The sequence below is a fragment of the Solanum pennellii genome, chromosome 10 (assembly GCF_001406875.1).
Source record: "Solanum pennellii chromosome 10, SPENNV200".
In the NCBI taxonomy this organism is placed as follows: domain Eukaryota; kingdom Viridiplantae; phylum Streptophyta; class Magnoliopsida; order Solanales; family Solanaceae; genus Solanum; species Solanum pennellii.
In genome coordinates this window covers 79,699,560-79,720,193 of record NC_028646.1, presented here as the reverse complement: position 1 = coordinate 79,720,193, position 20,634 = coordinate 79,699,560, and the positions used below count along the sequence as shown (strand labels likewise).

General features: G+C 32.3%; 3 protein-coding genes and 1 pseudogene across 4 annotated transcripts; 2 read left to right on the top strand and 2 right to left on the bottom strand.

The window, feature by feature from the left end:
* Positions 1 to 819: 819 nt before the first annotated feature.
* LOC107001623 (aluminum-activated malate transporter 8) lies at positions 820 to 4,200 on the bottom strand. The gene is made up of 6 exons (XM_015199596.2): positions 3,978 to 4,200; positions 3,639 to 3,779; positions 2,919 to 3,191; positions 2,617 to 2,735; positions 2,022 to 2,165; positions 820 to 1,468 (listed from the first exon to the last, which is right to left on the bottom strand). The coding sequence occupies exons 1-6, from the start codon at positions 4,198 to 4,200 to the stop codon at positions 932 to 934; spliced, it is 1,437 nt and encodes a 478-aa protein (XP_015055082.1). The 3' UTR covers positions 820 to 931.
* A 5,945-nt stretch (positions 4,201 to 10,145) lies between these two features.
* Positions 10,146 to 14,856, top strand: LOC107002148 (pentatricopeptide repeat-containing protein At5g65560). 2 transcript variants are annotated; one of them, XM_027912068.1, is made up of 4 exons: positions 10,147 to 10,430; positions 10,802 to 13,325; positions 14,294 to 14,367; positions 14,776 to 14,856. In XM_027912068.1, the coding sequence occupies exon 2, from the start codon at positions 10,826 to 10,828 to the stop codon at positions 13,133 to 13,135; it is 2,310 nt and encodes a 769-aa protein (XP_027767869.1). In that variant the 5' UTR covers positions 10,147 to 10,430; positions 10,802 to 10,825; the 3' UTR covers positions 13,136 to 13,325; positions 14,294 to 14,367; positions 14,776 to 14,856. The 2 variants fall into 2 exon arrangements, with proteins under 2 accessions (XP_027767868.1, XP_027767869.1); XM_027912067.1 differs by having other exon boundaries at positions 10,146 to 13,325.
* A 15-nt stretch (positions 14,857 to 14,871) lies between these two features.
* On the top strand, positions 14,872 to 18,046 carry LOC114074197 (annotated as a pseudogene).
* Positions 18,047 to 18,141: 95 nt separating this feature from the next.
* Positions 18,142 to 20,069, bottom strand: LOC107002149 (syntaxin-121-like). The gene is made up of 2 exons (XM_015200065.2): positions 19,408 to 20,069; positions 18,142 to 18,821 (listed from the first exon to the last, which is right to left on the bottom strand). Exons 1-2 carry the CDS (start codon positions 19,896 to 19,898, stop codon positions 18,401 to 18,403), a joined length of 912 nt encoding a protein of 303 aa, XP_015055551.1. The 5' UTR covers positions 19,899 to 20,069; the 3' UTR covers positions 18,142 to 18,400.
* Positions 20,070 to 20,634: the final 565 nt, after the last annotated feature.

The window sequence follows — 20,634 nt, the reverse complement described above, 5'->3', positions numbered from 1 at the left end:
CCCCCCCCCCCCCCCCTTAATTCTTCTTATTTTGGTCTATTTCTACTTCTCCTAACTCGTGCAATTTCACATGCACGAAGCCATCTCTCTTTTTTTCTTTTTAATTTTTTTAATATTTCTCTTTTTTAAGTTAGTAAATAGGTCTGGCCATAGCAAAGAAGTATTGAAGACAAAAATAAACAAAAGTGGCATTATTACTCCGACTTAGTATTTTTACTTTTTAATTTTAAAGTTCTCTATATTGGATATTATATTTTTATTGTTGTTCTCTTTTTCGTTCATTCAATGTTTGATATTTGCATTAATATTTGATTATTTTAAAATTATGACCCATACAGTTTCGAGAGAAGCATTTCTTATTAAGAATTTTTGACTCAATCTGAGAGCTCTAATTAAAAAAAAAATAATTCATTTACTATACAATATCCTATTATTATTATTTTTTTATTTAGTTTAAGTTAAAATAGTTAACTATGCGTTTCTAGCATAACGGAGGATTTATTTTGTATTATTACTTACAATGATATTTAACTTTTTATGAATCCTTATAATTTTTCAAGAATTAATTATATAAGGTAATCATATATTTCAGGCTAATCATATTTTCCGAATATCTGATTGCAAAAAGAAATAGATGGAGACCAAAATACTTAAATAATTAAAAAGAAAAATAACAAAAAGTTGCTCCTATCAAGAAGCTACATATTCATATATACATCCTATATTGCTCGAATATTTTTTAAAAATGATATCGCACTCATGATGAAATTTTCAAAAATAAGTAATTTTTGAAATACTCAACATTCATTTTGCGTCATTTTTAAAAAATTCGAATAATATAATATAAACTAACGAGAAAAAAAAAACTTAGAAAGGAAAAGTTTTAACTACTCAAAAAGTTCATTTAAACTTCCCCTCCTAATAATACCACTCAGTTTTTCACCACCACCGGATTCACCTCCGCCTTTCCCGCCGACGCTTCTCCGCCACCGCAAATCTCAATCGCAACAAAATCACTACCACCAGCATCGTCTACATCGACAACCGGTTTAACAATTCCTCGGTGGAGCAACTGGTGCTGCTGCTGCGGCGGTTTCTCCGGCGACGACGAAGAAAATTCCTCGTTCTTCGCCTTTTTAAAATGTGCTTGAACCGATAGATCTTCAACGGATTCGGAGATTTTTTCGACGCAATTGATGACGTCAATGAGTACGGACGCCACCGTAATCGCCGGAAAAATTTCCAATAGATCCAATTTGTTGGAGATTAATAGTGTTTCGGTGGTGGTGAGGATCGATTTGAAGTCGTCGACGGCGGTTTTTGAGTGGCAGAGATGGATTTCTGCGGCGGAGGACGACGGTTGCGTCATGGTTTTGATGGAAAATGCTAATTCTTTTAGCACTTTACTTGACTCTATGCACATTTTTGTGCATGCTTCTTCTATTTCCTTTTGGAACTCACTTGGTACCTAAAAATAAATTAAAATTTAATAATTAATATTAAAATTAAAAAAAAATATTTGCACAATCATATATTTCCAATATATATATAGTTTCATAATATACAGTGTTATAATCGAATTTGGTTATACTTTTTACGAAAAAATATTTGGAACAATGTTCAAATATATTAAAATATAATTTTAAAAGTGAAATGAATTTGAAAGCATGGTATTTCCCAAAAATCGAAATTAAATTTTTATGATTAAATATTTCTTTTTAAATAAAGTAAAATTATTTTAAATAATTTTGACGATGAAGCAAGTTTAAAAAAATATGACACATAAATAAATTCAAACTAAGTAAGAGAATTGAGAATATTCTTTCAATAATTCCTTTTATTTGTCAGAATATTCTTCACTAACTCTATTTCGGGGAAGGAATGAAATCACTTTATAAAGTCTTACACTTCACAATTGTGTAAGACTTTTTTTTAATATATTATTATTTTTAATTTAGTGAAAAAAAATAGTAATTAATTTTAATATGATTAAATAAAAATAATAATATTATATAATATACCTGAGGCTTGGAATTAAAGTAACCACTAAGTGCTTGAAGATGGCATGCACATTCTCTAGCAAGCACACCAATTTTCAAATATTGCTTCCATGGATGACGTAGCCTGAAAGATCCATGACCAGGCTCCCACCATGCAAAATTTGCCTAAATAAAATAACACGTGATGTGTGGGTTAGATGTATTTTACGAGTTATGAAAAACTTTAGTGATTTCTCGATTATAAAAAGGGAAAAAGGACAGATTAATCTTTAAACTATCATAAATGGTATGCAGATACCTTCCGTCGTACTTTTAGGACATTGGTGCCCCATCGTTCAAAAACTAGAGCGTATATGTCCTTACTCTAACGAAAGACTAAATAGAAACATGTGGCGCAATCTTATCCATCGGTCCGATGACGGATCGGTGGATAGGATTATGAAACATGTACTTCCGTTAGTATAAACTGTATATATGCTCTAGTTTTTGGACGACAGGAGTTTCAATGTTCTAAAGTGTTATGAAGGATATCGACATACCATTTACGATAATTTAAAAATATATCTGTCCTTGTTCCTTTATAAAAACTATAACATATTATTTTTGTTTTACTTACCAAAGCTTCTTCAGTGGCTTTAGAATTAAGGACTGTTTTGTAGGCTCCAAGGAATCCTTCATTAGAGGGCTTCACAATTTCATCATTCTCTGAATTTATGAAATATTCATTTCCAAAACCTGCCAAAAAAGAAAAATGTAAATATATTTATTAGTCCTTTTATTTTGTTTTGCCCCTCATGTATCACACAAAAAGAAAATTATGTGTTACTATTTCTTTACTACTCCTCTTTGTATCGTTTTAATTTTATCAAACATCCTCGATAGAACGAACGAAAAGAATGAAGTGGGAGATTCACTAACCTTCTAAGAAGTTTGCAAGTTTTTCAAGATGAGTATAAATAAGTTTATGAAGATCTTCACCAGCCCAAACAGGACAAACAATCAAAGATACAATCATGCATGTAGCAGCTCCAATAAGAATGGTTGACAAACGTTGATGAGCCAATTCTAATATTTTGTCCACACGATAACCAGACACAGTCACCATACTGAAGGTTAACACAAATATCAAAATTCCATAGTCATATCTCCTCTTCATGTGTGGGAAAAATCTCGTAAATGTACCTAGTGCACCTGTATCGTACGTTTGAAAATATAATTAAGTAAATATAAAAAAAATATATATAATTGAAAAATTGAATGTATGTAACGTTGATGGTTAAACTTTCATATTTCAGTATTTGAAGTTGAGTTGAACATCGATCATTTAATTACGATTAAAATTAAACTCTTTTTTTTTTTTGATATTACTCTTCGATGTAAGTATTGCTCTGAACTCAATATTTTTAATGTGAAACATAAATTTATGCATAAAAATATATTGATAGTACAATATAGATAATATGCATAGAAAAGTATTTATGTCATTTATATATATGATTATTAATTGTTTTGTGAACCATCCATATTTTTTTTTTTTGGTGAAATGAGATTGAAGTTACTTTATATTTTCTCCTAATTATTATTACTTCATGAAGCTAATTATGGACTATATAATATGCTTTGACTTGCATAATATACCTAGTGTAAAGACCAAAATACCCAAAACAATGGGTTCCCCTTCTTTCCCAAATAAGTCAGCAAAATATTTTGCTCCAACACCTAATGCCCCAGCTGTTAATGTGGCAAAACCTCTATTTAAACACTTGCACAAAGTTGCACCTGAAAAATAACAAAATAAATAAACAATTAGCATTTCTAGAATCGAAAAACTGACTCTGAACACCACAATTATTCATTTATTCAAGTTTTACTAGATAAAATTACACGTATCTCATAAAATTAATTAAAATGCGTATAAACTGACTTAGACATTAAAATTGTCGCGAAAAAAAAGGAGAATTAAAGTTAAGAACTTGCCTGCAGTAAATTCAAATACAACAACCACAGTTAAAACAGCCCAGATAGCTGATTGTCCAAAGCCATCATAAAGAGGCCTATAATAGTAAAACAATGAAATTAAAGTGAGTGCCAATCCCACTTTAAATGCATGCCAAATTTTTCTTGGATCATCTTTTCCAATTTTCATTGTTTTCTTCACAATTTCCACAATTTTTTCCTTCATTTTCTTTGGAAAATCCATTGAAAATAATGGATGATTAATTTGGAAAATTATGGCTAAGTGTTGTTATGGAGCAGAAATTATTGAGCTAGAGTGCACTATATGTCAACAAAGCTAAGTGTAATTATTTATAGTTGGCTATAAAAGTAGTGTGGAGTTTTTTTTATTCATTTACACATGATTATGTGTCTCTTCTTAGATCTTTCAAGGACAATTTTTTAAAAATTAATTCTCCCTCTTTTTTTTTTTTTTTGGCTGACTGGGATTTTACTTGGATCTGAACTATATTAATTGAAATGAACTTAAAAACTGTTTTTTCTTCAGAAATTTCGAAATATAATGGAGACATTCTTTGCTTTTTCTGACGTATTAATGTGTTGCTATGGTAATGCTCAATACCCTTTAATGTTCAAGGTAAATTTTAGAAATAACAGTCATAATAGACATAATAATGTTGTATAACTATAATTTCGATAATTACGCTCTATAACTATAATTTTGTTCGCTATAAAGGTTGTAATTTCTATATTTCTGTCTGTTTGTATATTTCGCTTGCGAATATACAAATATAGTAAGTTTATACAAATTCTATATTTATACATTTAAGAATTTTTCAGAACTCAGTTTGTATATTTCGCTTGCCAATATAGAAATAAGACAATTTATTATGAATTTTTCGTATAAAAATAGCTAGAATAAGTATACACAAAATTATGAATTTATACAATCAGGAATCAAATTATACATTTGTATCAGATGAATTATTCAGATAAAAAACGAAAAGCTATAATTAAAAAAATTATACATGTGAATTATAATTCTCTTAGACTATAACTATACTACCTAATATAAGCTAAATATTTGCTATTCTACGTCATTTTTCCTTTTTTACTAGATGGAAAGCTGTAAAAATAAAAAAGTGTGAAAAACTTTGCACTGATTTACTACAAGTTCCTAGTTATTTTTGGTTTTTAATATTTCCTCCGTTTTATATTATTTGATGTATGATAGAAGTATTGAAAACATTCTTAAATTTGACGCATATTTTTAGTTTTCTTCCCTAATTATTGATGATTTTAAAAACACTTTTATACTTCATTAACAAAACTTAGATGCACCTTGGATACAACCCAATCTGCCACATGACATAACAAGTGGTCTCAAACTCTTCTAAGAGTATGACTCTTAAAAAAAATCGCGAGAATTGTTGAAAACACACCTAAAATTGACGAGAATTTAAGGATGTATTTCACTCCTGTTACAAGATCGGAGGTGCTAAGTTTAATTATTAAGTAAAAGTATATTTTTAAGACTATCAATAGTTTAAGGATGAAACTAGTAATTCATGTCGAATTTAGAAATGTTTTCAATACTTTTTTTTTGATATATTTTACTAAACTGACATTATTAATGATATTTTGAAACTCTAAATTAAACTTTATTATTTTATATAATTATTTAATTCTAAGAATAGTATGGTTAGAAAAATAATAAAAATCATTTGATTGGTTAAAATAGATAAATAAAATGAAATATTTCTTTATGGTATAGAGGTTGCATTTGCTTATTGTTATAGATTATAATGAACATGGACAGAGATGAACATAGATACATCTTCATATAGAATACATATAACATTATTATAGGTATAAATATTAGGTTTTTAAAATTCTAATTTTCATAGATAGATTACTTTGTATACCTATACATGTATAATAAACAATTCTATTTAAACTAATTATACAATATTGAAATTATTCCATTCTTATTGTACTTTACTAATTTGACTTAGCTAGCTTTTTTGAATTTTTCTAACTCGTCAAATAGTTAAGTCAACAAATTTTGAACGTATATATATAGGATTATATAATACTTGATATGTATATATATATATATATATATCAATTAAGTAATTATTTATATATATATATATATATNCCTTATAAATTTATTTTTTGAGCTAGCTATGTTATTATCTAGTCCAAAAGCACTCATTTAGTACCATATAAACTTATAAAAATACCTTATAAAATTCATTCTTATGCTTTTGATTAATAGTAGTGGGTAGTTATCAGTACATATTATCATCTTTTTTTTTGGATTTTAATTCTTAATTGGATTCTAATAAAGACTAGATGACTTCGAATCTTAATTAGGTTTGATTTCATCAAGTATTTTGTGGCTTTATGTACAAATATGTTATGCTTTTACTATATTAAAAAATGATTTTAGGAGTCATTAATTATGATAATAACTTAATTATCGTTCAATATATTTTTTTAGAGACAATTACTAGCTAGTGTCAATAATATTTTAGTATTCTTTGTAAATATTGCTTAAGTCAATAGTGATATTAAATCAAATAATAATTAATTAATATCAATAAAGACTTTTTAACCCTCGCTGTTAATGTGCATATTTATTGACAACAGTAAACTATTTTGATTGTAGTGTTTCACATTAACTAATCTAGAAAGATAAATAATTAGTTATTTTAGAGGTAGGGTAATTCTTGGTAAATGAGTTTATCAAAAATTAGTTAGCATCATAACATTGGCAATTAGTGACTTTGAGGATGACCACTTAATTTTTTTATTTTTTAAAAAAAGAAGTATAAATGACAAAGAAGAACAAGATAATGACTCACCCACTTTTATTATAAGATCTCTATTTTATTCTTTTATTTTAATTTTTGTCCAATCTATCTATATTGTTAATAATAAGGACAAAACTGAAATCTCATACAAGTAGTTTTTTTCTTTTTCTAAACAATATGCAAATAAAATTACAAATCACATGCATACTACCAAATATTATCTCCTAATACAATTCCATCTTCTATTATAACTTTTCATATGATCCATTTCTTTATAATTGTACGTGGTGTGTCTAAATAAACTCACACATATCTTAACTAATTTTATAAAATATTTATTATTCTATATCGATAACAGATATCAGATAACAAATTAGGTTAAACCCAGGAAGGCTATTTGTAGATCCATTTGTTAAAAGTATATATCACATTTGTCCCAATACTATGTATGTTATGTACTTTAAAGGCTTAGTCAGCAATCAATAGTGAATATAGGATCTGATTAATTTTATAATAATTTATAATATAATATCTAATCATATGTGGTATACACCTAATTAAAATTGAGAAAATAATATACAGAAATCATTTGGATATTGGAATATCCACGAGGAAATTATGGTGATACCATAATCATAATTATTTTTCTTTCTTTTGCCCTTTTGGATGTACTTTTTAATTTAAATGTACAAATTATATCGAAAAGGTTCATAACATGTGATACAATATGGTTAATTATCCATAATTAAAATGTATTTGAATATTATTAATTATAAGATTAAACAGCAAAGCACAATAAATTTTTTCATATATTATAATTTCATATTTTTATATTTTTTGTTAAAGGGTTGACAGCTACCTTATCTATTCATTATGCAAATTTATGCTTTTTTTTTTTGGTGTATCACCAATATGTTTTCCATTTATACAGTATTAGTTTCTGTAATTATATAAAACTTAAGAACAGACAATATTACACTACTTTGACAATTGTTTTAACTGTTTCTAGTTTTTTAACATTTATTAAAAAGAGAAATCATTAATATACAATAAAGTTTATTAAGTTATTCATATTTAATATAATTATGTTGATTCTTCTTCCTATATATATATATGTTGTGCCGGTAATGGCGAATTTAAAGGTAAAAAATAGGGCAATGAAATTCGTGGTCTCTTCGTAAAATTAGATATTCTATGTATATATTTTCTAAAATTTATATGTTATTATATTTTTGCACCCGCACTATAAAAAGTCTATATGTTCCACATGGTTAAATGTTGAGCTCTTGACATTGAGGAATGAGGATTAAGAATCAATTCTCACTTAATACGTTTTTCTTGGTGCATAAATGTTTGAAAAATTCTGAATTTGTCTCTGATTACTGGTGTAGTTGGAATTAATTGCCAATTTAAATCTTGATTCCAAAGTGTCAATTATTTTTGGATTTTTTTTTTAGGCTTAAGGGATTTTTAATTTCGAGAGGTGATAGTACATTTCTTGAAAAAGAATAATAAAAAGTATATTACAAGCATGCTAAAAAAACAGGATATTTATTATGAGAAATTTATAAGGAAATCTACATTATTAGACATGCATCTGTATTATATATATATATTTTAAAATAATTATGTGTCTTGCTATTAATTAAATATTTCTATCATATATTGAGGAAGATACACCTAGATACATGTATTTTTACTATGAGATATACAAATATAGTGATAGAGACGAGCGAGATGGGGAGAGAGAGTTATGTATGACGGATACATGCAAGTCACACCAGATACCTATAGATATAGTATATGTATGTTTGAATGTGATTCACATGTATATGGGATAACAGAGACATAGAAGAGTGGCAAACGAGGTGTGACGAAGGCCAGCAAGTGACTTTCCCCTATCGGAGAGTTTTCAATCGCGATCCAAGCTGCAAAGAATCAAAACCTTCCCCAGTAAATTTAGTATCCGTCGAATGTGAATTCATGAGCAATAGCTAATTTTGTTGTCTATATATTCTAGAGACATGCAAATTCACTTGAATACTATGTATCTAGAACAAATTACACCTAATTTTGGCCAATTTATCCCGAGATACATGGATTTGGACGTATCTGAACACACTAAATTTTAATAAGAAAATATTATAAATTTAGAGGATATCTAAGTAATTAACTCCAAAATTATTGATGTTTACATAAATATACTATAATAAAAAATATTTACCATTTATAGCAATAACATTTTTTTCACTTGACCACTTTTAATTCATTTATGATACAAGTTTAATACATATTACAAAGATAAATTTATTATTCAAATATAATAAAAATTTTAATGATGGATAATACATTTATCACACATTTTAAAAAACTTATAATACAATGTAACAATTTTTTACCAAAGAAACATAATATATTTCAAAAAACAATTATAATTCAAATATATTGTATACATAATTCACTTTTAATACATATTACAGATTTATCACAATATTTCTATAAATAGTAATAAACAAAAAATATCACTAAAATCAGTAATTATTTTTAAAAATGTATTTATTCACGTAATTTTTCCTTCCCAAAATTGCTAGAACTTTAAGTAGATTGACATTTATAGTTAAGGGCCGTTTCATTTTAAAGCCCAATATTTCTGTTGGGCCCTAATGTTCACGTTAAAGTTCAGATCCAGAGAAGATTGTGGGCTTGACGAAGGGCATAATCATAAGGCAAGTTTTTGCATAATTGACCTATTTAAGACAATTTTTAATTTTTGTCCTTTAAATTATAGACTAAGTAATTTTAATTTTGATCTAATTTCGCATTAAATAAGTTGTGCGATATCTAATTCACAATACACATTTATAAAACTTCTATATCTTTCAGGCTTAAGTTTAGAGAACTTCAGCATTATCGATTAGAATTTTTTGTTGGAATAAGTTTTCTCTCTTAAGGCAAAATCTTGTAGGGTTTGAAACTAAATTTATGTCTCTATCGAGCAGTGGCGGATCTAGAACTTTCATTAAGGGGGTTTGATAAAAAGAGAGTAATGATTTTGAATTCCTGAACAACTAAGTCAACGTCTAATCTTATATTTAGGAGGTTCAAAATCAATATATAAATGTAATTTTTTGCGGAGAAAGTTCGGGTGAACTCCTCGACATTTTCTAGATCCGCCCCTGCTATCGAAAATACGTTCGATAAAAGCTATGTAAAATATAACTTGTGATATATGGATTAAGAACTTCTTAAGATATAAACATAACATTCTGAAACTGAACTTATACCTCTAACGACATAAGTTCGATACAGATACGATAATATATCACATCCCATTCAACCAAAGATCTTCAAAATGTGGTTAAAATTTAGAATTTTTTTGGCCAAACCCTAAATTGGGTCCTAAAAGTGGTTATTTTTGTGTTTATTTTTCTTCAATTTGCAACTTCACCCCCTCTAATGTCATCGTACTATCACTGGAGTCCGCCTCTGTCACTCAGCAAGAAAAAAAGTATTGCCACAGCCAAATCGCCGCTCTGTTTAGCTCCATGAATACCCAAACTTGATCTCTTCTCTCTTCTTCTTCCTTCTTGGAATCGATTTTCCAAGACAATGATACAATGGACGGCGTTGCCTACTCCATTTCCATTTCGTTCAGGTCAGTCGATTTCTCTTTTCTTCTCCTTAATCAAATCTTTCCCATTTTCTGTAGCTTCTTCTTCTTCTTCTTCTTCTCCTTCATCCATTTTGTCACCAGAAGAATCAGAACCCATTTCCATTGACCCCCTTTCTTCTCAGCTTCTCAATCTCCTTTCACACCCAAATTGGCAAAAACACCCATCTCTCAAGAATCTAATTCCTTCACTTTCCCCTTCTCGTCTCTCTTCTTTCCTCTCACAAAACCCAAATCTTAACCCCCATATCGCGTTTTCCTTCTTTGATTACCTCTCCCGGATACCCTCATTCAAACCCAGCGTTCAATCTTATGCACCCCTTTTGCGTATTTTGATTTCCAATAAGCTTTTTCAGGTCGCGGAAAAAACGAGACTTTCTATGATTAAATCATGTGGAACAACTGAGGATGTCGTTTTTGTGATGGGTTTTGTGCGGGAGATGAATAAATGTGAAGATGGGTTTAGGTTTAAGCTTAATGGGTGGGGTTATAATACATTGTTGATGGCGTTATCACGGTTTGTTATGGTTGATGATATGAAATGTGTGTATAATGAGATGTTGAGTGATATGATTAAACCTGATGTTTATACTTTTAATACGATGATTAATGGTTATTGTAAATTGGGTAATGTAGTTGAGGCTGAGGTTTATTTGAGTAAGATTTTTCAAGCTGGTTTGATGCCGGATACACATACGTACACGTCGTTTATATTGGGTCATTGTAGGAGAAAGGATGTAAATAGTGCTTTTAAGGTTTTTAGGGAAATGCAGATAAAGGGTTGTCAAAGAAATGTGGTTTCGTACAATAATTTGATTCATGGATTGTGTGAAACGAGGAGGATTAATGAAGCGATGAAGCTGTTTTTGGAAATGGCAGATGATGGTTGTTCTCCAAATGTCCGGACATATACAATTCTCATTGATGCGTTGTGTCGGTTGGATAGGAGGGTAGAGGCATTGAGTTTGTTTGATGAGATGAGGGAGAAAGGTTGTGAGCCCAATGTTCATACTTACACTGTTTTCATCGATGGTTTGTGTAAAGACTCTAAGCTTGACGAAGCAAGAGAGTTACTAAATGTTATGTCGGAAAAGGGGCTAGTTCCGAGTGTGGTGACATACAATGCTCTGATTGATGGATACTGTAAGAAAGGTTTGGTTGATGTTGCATTAAGTATTTTAGACACAATGGAATCGAAAAGTTGTCTCCCGAATGTACGTACATACAATGAATTGATTTCTGGCTTTTGTAGGGCGAAAAAGGTGCATAAGGCAATGTCACTACTTGATAAGATGCTTGAGCGCAAACTATCTCCTAGTAATGTCACTTTTAACTTGTTAGTTCATGGACAGTGTAAAGAGGGTGAAATAGATAGTGCATTTAGGTTGCTTAGATTGATGGAGGAGAATGGATTAGCTCCTGATGAGTGGAGTTATGGTACATTAGTTGATGGCTTATGTGAAAGAGGTAGAGTTGAAGAAGCTAACACCATTTTTAGTTCTCTGAAAGAGAAGGGTATAAAGGTTAATGTTGCAATGTACACTGCTCTAATTGATGGACATTGCAACGCTGAAAAATTTGATTTTGCCTTCACATTATTTAAGAAGATGATCGAGGAAGGTTGCTCCCCAAACGCATGTACTTATAATGTGCTGATTAACGGGTTGTGTAAACAGGGTAAGCAACTAGAAGCAGCACAATTACTTGAAAGCATGGCAGAAAGTGGTGTAGAACCCACAATCGAATCCTACAGTATTTTGATTGAGCAACTATTAAAAGAATGTGCCTTTGACCATGCTGACCAAGTTTTTAGTTTAATGATATCTAGGGGACATAAGCCGGATGTCTGCATTTACACTTCATTTCTAGTTGCATATCACAATGAAGGTAAATTGAAAGAAGCGGAAGATGTGATGGCTAAGATGGCAGAGGCGGGAATTAGGCCAGATTTGATGACCTATACAGTAATGATTGATGGTTATGGTCGTGCAGGATTATTAAATCGAGCCTTTGATATGCTAAAATGTATGTTTGACTCTGGATATGAACCTTCTCATTACACCTATTCTATTTTGATTAAACATTTGTCCCAAGGAGGACTTGATCTCAAAATAGAGGCCAGTTCCATTAATATTGCTGATGTGTGGAAAGTAGTAAAATATGAAACTTTGCTTAAACTCTTAGATAAAATGGAGGAACATGGATGTCCTCCTAATACAAACTGTTTTAGTTCGCTTGCTATTGGTCTCTGTAGAGAAGGACGTCTTGAGGAGGCTTCGAGGTTACTTGATCATATGCAGAGTTGCGGAATGTCTGCTTCTGAAGGTATGTACACCTCAATGGTAAATTGTTGTTGCAAGTTGAGAATGTATGAGGATGCAACAAGATTTCTTGACACTATGCTTACACAAGGTTTCTTACCACGCTTAGAGTCGTACAAGCTCCTTATATGTGGGTTGTATGATAATGGGAACAATGATAAAGCTAAGGCAGCCTTCTTTCAACTTCTTGATTGTGGGTACAATAATGATGAAGTAGCTTGGAAGCTTCTAATTGATGGCTTACTTAAGAGGGGACTTGTAGATAGATGTTCTGAGTTGTTGGATATTATGGAGAAAAATGGTTCTCGGCTTAGTTCCCAGACATATACATTTCTGCTAGAGGGACTTGATAGAACAGACAACAAATGAAGAAGTTCCAGCTATTTGTGATTCTATTCCATATGTTTGTTCAGTCAAGCATGTCCACAACTAGATCTTCACGTGCGCCGAATAATGATTTCTCATTTATATTCTTGTGGGCTGTTCCTTTTAAGGGGAATTTTCCTTCCATGAGATCAGTTTGGAGTCCCCATATGGTATATGCAGCTACCTCTGACAGGTAACAGGCAAGTTTCCTTTGCTTTCTTTAACTTGTTCTTCCACTCTTCCGTCCATTTTCATCTTTAGCGTGTTCTTTAGCATAATGTTTTTTAAATGGGCGAGGTGCTACATTATTCTTTAAACTATAAATACACTTGACTTTTGAAATACTCTTTATTAATTATCAAGGAACCAAGAATAGGAACTAAGTGAAGCACCTTAAGCTTTTTATGAACATCTTCAAGGTTAAGGTATCTCTCTAAAAAGTAGTTTGAAGAAATATGGTAGGTGTTTGGTTTTGATGAATCATCTGTTTGGGCTAGCAGCCATGAGCTGCTACTCTGTGACAGTCACAAAGGATTTTCAATAATAAGCTAGTTTTCTCCTCTCTAAAACAACAATAATTTAAGTAACTTGTTACTAGAAAAACATCTTATTCATCAGAGATGGAGTCAAGTTCCATTCTTCTTTTCTTTAAAGTTTTAAGAGAAGTACTCTTAAGCAAGATTCTTTGTTTTTAAGACTCTGCTAGAATTCACATTGTTAAGCAAGATGGTTTTACACTGAAACCTTACCCTGCCTCAACCCCTCCCTTATTATATGAGGAACACTGTGTACTATGATTCAGTATGTGCAATTCTATTTCCTTTTCAGGATAAGTACTACTCTGTCTCTTTAGGTGGTACATATTGCTAGATATTTTCTTGACGCTGATGATTTCTAGAATTTCTATTTTGCTTGTGGGATTAAGTCATATGTTTGATGGTTTCTTTTCATATTCAACTTGTGTTAAATGGTACACATGAGTAGTTTTTGGTCATGACGGGAGGTTAGGCTTGGGTTTGTTTGACTCATCAGGCACGGAAAGTGGCTTTTTCTATTTTAAATCTTTTAGTTCTTTCCTTCTATTGCGATTCCTTCACCATTATGTGTTGTCTTTTCTCACATTTGTATTTCTTGGTGTTGATCCATGTGATTTTTTTATAGGTATGTTGATCCATGTGATTAATCTATTGTCTTTCTCCATAAATCAATTTGCAAGGAACCAGTAGAGACAAAAGGTTGGTGTCTTATCTTTTATCATTTGATGATGTAGTATTCTACATTGTTTTCTATGTATTTGGTTTGGACTGTGCGGTTAGTACTCTGCTTCAAAAGTCGAGGAAGCAAGGGATTGGAAGAGACAAGTAGAGAAAATCAAAACATGTCTCTTGCCTAGTTTGGTCGTAATCTATGTGGTGGTGGGAAGTTTTGGAAGAGACCACAGGGAGGAGATAACATTTCTCTCGATAAGCAAGAGAAGAAAATCATTTTCTTTTCACTCTTTCTCATATTTCTCTTCATTTCCCTTTAGAATTTCTCTCCTTTCCCTTAGTGTTTTTTTTTTATATTCCAAAAATAAAAGAAGCAATTAGACTAGAGATATTTTCTTCTCCTTATCCATCCTCACATGTTCTTCATCTATGCAGGGAGGAGCGCCAGCACTTGATGTGCCAGAATTGTTGGCATATTAGTTAGGCAGTTGCGCCAATTTCTGGATCAATTTGGAATAAGAAAAGGTAATAGTTCATTTGTGATTTACAAATATACGAGTTGACTTTCGATTATCTTAGTTGCTTATATTCTGTTTGCATTACTTCTTTATGGAATCCTAAATGTTGGATCTGTTTGCAATACTTGACCTGTGCATTTAGTCTGCGTGAGTGCTCTTTATTTCCTTTTTCTTTTTGATGCTTAGTCTATTTAATTGTTGAAGGTAAGATAATCTTTACTAGCATAAGTAACTATGGTGATATTACCTATGCTCCTGTTTTTATATTTTATCAGTGCTTAAACTTTGCTCTAGATATTCACTTATTCTTTTGGACATATATAGTAGGACAGATAGCCTACTCTTGCACATTAAGTAGGATGTTTAGCGTACCTTTGCATCAAGGTGTGAAATTTCTAAAAGATATTCTCATTTTGTATTTATTGTAAATTGTTGCACATATATCCAGGAACATTTTCATCTTGTGTGAATTCTGCAGTAGGACTGTTACTTACAGGCTTTCAACCATAAAACGGGACAGTTTCTCCATCATTTATCCTTGACATGTCCAAAATGAAGCATTTACATGATATACTGTGAGTAATAGACAGATGTTACTTGGATGTCATGATTTAACAATCAAGCTTTTGATGTGTCGATGGACGCTATAAGTTATCTTCTCTGGCTCTTTAATTTATTTTATCAGAAAAGATTGTGGATGTCTGTGCAGCAAGGGTCGAAGCAAAAATTTACTACACCACTTACCCGGAGGAGGGTCGTCATGGTTGAAGGTGAAATTATGAATGATGATCTGGATATAAGAACCATGGTCATGTTACGAAGGTGGATTTTGAGGGGATTCTAAGAGCAGAATCTATCAGATGATAGAATGCATGTAGTCACAATGGCTAGCCTTCCTTCGATAACAGAAACTGCTGTAGATCTTCTATTCCGAGCAGCTCACTTAGCCAGATCAGAAAAGCAGAATGCTATGTTGCTGGTTCCATGGCTATGTAAATCTGACCAAGAGCTAATTTTTCCAAACCATCTTTCATTAAGTTCTCCTGAAGATCAGGACCTCTATATATGCAATTGGCTCGAGGAGCGAATTGGTTTCAAGGCTGACTTCAGGATTTCATTTTACCCTGGAAAGGTAGTCCCTGATTAACAGCTAAATAAATTATAATATGACAGGCGAAGATGTTGAGATGGATGTGATTATTGACAAATATTATTTCCCTTGCAGTTCTCCAAAGAAAGGCGGCGTATAATACCATCTAGAGACACTTCTCAGTTTATCCCGTCAAGGGATGCCGATGTTGCAAAGTTTTAGAGGAGCCAGAACATCTCAGTGTACCACCCAGGCTAATGTTGGAGTGATAAATTTAAATCATCTTGTTGGCGTTGTCCACACAAACTATTTGGAATATATCAAGAGGGAAATGAATGGGGCTCTTCAAGCTTTTTTTGTGAAACGCACTAACAATTGGGTAACGAGAGAATACCAAGACTAGGTATGTGTAGTCTATGAATTAATACTCCTCCATAGAAGAAGAAAGAAGGAAACTGTGGTCACATGCATTTAGCATTGGAAGATGCCTTAACTGCATTTTAGAGCACCACGTCCCAGTGTTTAGGAAAGCGAAGCGAGCCTTCTACGCTTCACAGACTAGAATGAGTATGTGAGCGCTTCATCGCTTAAAGCATGAAGTGGGGCCTTAACGCTTTTTCTGCTTCACGTTTCCCTGAACACTGCCACATCCTTTTATTAATATTAAAACACCCTACCTGTTATTTCATTTGTCTTAATTGAGATGTCAATATTGCTGTTTAGCTATACAGGATTTACCCAAGTCTTTGGTCTGCAATATACACGGTGTCAGTCCAAAGTTTCTGAAAAAGGAGAAAAAGCGGCAGCAGATAGACAAAGCGACCAGCTAGTTTTCTCTAAATGAGCATCTTTCTTAGGCAAAATGGTCTGGGCGAAGGGATTTTGGGAGTTGATAGATCTGTTACGCAAAGCACAAGAATGACCTTAATGGCTTTAGTTTGGAGGTATATGGCAATGAGAAAGATGCTCATGAGGTACAGAGTACAGCAAATAGGTTAAATCGTGATGTCAGCGTCATGAAAGTAGAGACGATACATATGACTCTCTTCATGGGTAAGAATCCTTATGTAGAACTTGTTTTTAATGAAGAATGTAGAGGTTGTTACACATAATAGGGCATTATTTAGTTCGTCTTTTTTCCGTTTTTGTCCGATGATCTATAAAACATCATTAGGGATAACATTCTGTTTCCTGTGGCAAAATGATTTTAGAATTACTGTTAATGCATAAATGACTAAGATGGTAAAGATTATTCGTATGATCTGCCATGCTAACCTGAAAACTAAATTGATCACTCTTACCTGATTTCTGTGATGTAGAGTATGAGACATATATACTCGCCCGGGAGTTTTCAATCTTGGGTACAAATGTTCTTATTCATTTAAAGGGTGAAATCTCATGAATCACTTTACTTGTATAAAGTGTTAAACTTTTTCTCCTCGACATCTGCAAATACTGAATACAATTTTTTTTCTTGGGATTTTTCATCGGCGTGGTACTTCCAATTGCTAAATCTTAAGCTTGAACAACGATGTTGAATGCAGACCCTTTGCTGCCTTTTATTTGATGCTAGTTATTGTTTTCCCCATTTCCTTGTTCTCTGTTAGTTTCTTTACTGTTCAGCTTTTAACATAGTTTTGCTTGCAGTGCTGCGCTTTGCACTACCATGGCTGAGCTCTTGCAAATGGGGAAATTTGGACCACTGTCGGATGCATTTTTCCAGGTATACCTAAACCTGCTAGACTTACACGATGCACTGAAGACTTTGTAGCAAAATTTGAAGAATCATATCTGGTAGCCTCAAACTCTCACTCACGAGGAACGATACAAGCTTTCATGAGAAGCTGCTACACAGATGTTCATGGAATATTCTGACCTCGATAAGGTTGTCTGGTGAAACCAGACTGGACAGGAGACGTCGGAAGGGCCCTGGATTAATCTTGTAATGCTAGGCTGGTAACACTACAAATATAAGAAGACAACTCATGTGTGCTGTCTAACTATGCTGAATGTCTTGTTTAATTGTTCTATCATCAAACTTTTATCAAGGTTATAGTAAACTTTTACAATTATAATAGGACATGTTCTTTGAAGTTCAGTACTGAAATTGCAGGCTTAAATCTTCATAGTGTCATGCAACATGCATTTATAAATTCAGAAAAGTTACTCAAAAAGGAACAAAAGTTTCACCAATAAAAGATTAGATTTAAACCCAAATGTGTATAAACAAAGCAAATAGCACAAAACAGTCTCCTTCAGCTCCATTTCTACTTGAGCAATAACTTAATTACAAAGAGAACTCCAAACATTAGAAAAATGAAAAAAAGAAAAGAAAGATACTCTGATGCACAAAGCATCTCGTGTTGATGCAGGACACCCTAAGGGGATGTTATCTTGACGTGTAAGTATTAGTGACTAATTCCATGGTTCGAACCCAACGTTTGAGTGATTCTCATTTCTTCCATGGTTGAATAGAAAGAACCACCACCAAGACAATAATGAGCAAAATAATAATGGCAATACAAGTCCATTTTCTTGAACTTTTCTGGTGTTTTCTTGCTACCTCAAGCTGCTGAGCACCACCTCTCACAAATGAATTGGCTCTATTAACTTGACTTTCAATGTCATCTAGCTGTGCTCCTTGACTTTCAACTAAAACAGCCATGTCCATGAAAACTTGATGCAATTCTTTCAGATTTCTCTCTAATTCCTTCACAGCTTCATGCCTTTCTTGAATCTCCATAACTGTGTCCATTACTTGTCCTCTTCCTTGCTCCTGTATTGCTTTCTGCAAAAATGTCTCACTTTGGCCAGTCGATATTAGAGTATCTAGTGTACCTTCATCTGGATTTTCTCCTGTCACCGTGTAGTACCTGTTGATTTTAACTCTTAGACTATGATTTCGAGTCTCATCCACATGATACATGACTACATGAGAGGATCAAAAATGTGTCTTCAAATGAGATAACCACATACTTCAACCTAAACAGAATAGTTAAAGGTCCGGAGTTCAAATGTCATTAGAAAAATTTCATATTTACCCTTGATACATAATGGAGCTTGGATCGTGAAGGTAATTTTAAACCATAGTCTAAAGTTGAGGGCCTTTGTCTCGAAGAACTAGACCTACTCGTTTCACCCGGAGCTCCATTAATCCATAAGGAACAAATACATAACAATTTACTATCGGCAAGAACACGAATGAATCAAAAGTCAAACAAAAGGCAAAGATGCTCGGTGTAATTTCACAAAGTGAGATCTGGAAGGCTAGAATGTACGCAAATCTTACGGTTTCCAACAGACCCTCGACTCACAAAAGAAAACAGTCCAAAGCAGTCCAAACAAAGAACAAATGTAAGTTCAGATAACCAACCAACTGAGCTACTAACATTTCTCGAGAAAATAACATATAGTAACAAAAACATGAGATGCAAAGATTTAAACTTTATTCAACAATACCTTCTTTGAACAGTTTCTCTATACTCAGATGCCATTCTTTGCCTTAATTCATTGAACTGATTCATAGATTCTTGAAGTTTTTTCCTCAATCCATTAACAACAGAGGTTCTTGTTCTATCAGAAGAACTTCCAGGTCCACAACCAGGTACACTTCGATTAGCAGCATTCGATCGATCTAATGCTTCTAAACGAACTTTGATGAATTTCGCCTTTTTCAAAGCTAACGAAACATCATTATCCATCTTTGTTCTGAGATCTTTGACATTTTTAGCATTATGCAGAGTCTTGCTCTGTTCATGTGAATTGTGGAGTTGGGTATGAATCTTTTCGAGTTCTTTAAGCTCGTCTTTAATGGTTTCTACATCTTCGAAGAATTTGTCAAGATTTACACCTCCTGTTTGTTGTCTCATTTGTATTCCAGCTGATTCTTGATTTGGGGATTGTTCTTCATTTCTGAAACGAGAAAATGATCCTGAGAATAGATCATTCATTGTGAAATTTGAAGATTTTGATTGGAAATTTTGGTTGAGATGGGGTTTTGAAGGGGGTGAAGTGGGGGTAGGGGGTTGAAACTTGAAATTAACTAGTTCTTGAATGGCAGGCTGGAGAGAAGACTTGTCAAAATGGTTGTCTACTTCAACAACTATGGTGACAAGTTGGAAGGAAAAAAACATATGAGTTTAAAAAGTCAATTGATATTAATGTATTATAGTCTTCACTATTCAATGTATATTAAACTAGATAGTGACTTCGGGTTTGTGGTAGAATGGTGAGTACTCCTTCACCTTTAACTAGATGTTTGTTACGTATTTGCTGTTGGGAAATGATAACATTCTGCTTATGGCAAGGCCGACAAGGGGTGGGATGGTTCGGATCGGAGTCATGATCGCACATGGCGCTTGCGTGGTGTGGATTTAGTTAAGATATAAAATTGGGATTTTGGTGTATGATATAACTTTGGTATGATGGTAAGCGATTGATTCTAAGATACGAGAGCTAGATATAGAGTTGTCATTGGTTTGAAGTGCTTTAGAGCTTCATCGATGTGAATCTGAATTAGTCGAGCTCAAAAATGGATACCTAATACCAAGTGAGAAATTTTGTTTACTCCTCCATTTTTAACTAAATATCACGGGTTCAAGTCTAACCAAAGAAAGTTACGTTATATATATAGTCTAAAGGTTATGATAGGATGGTGAATATTCCTTTATCTTTAATTAAATATTT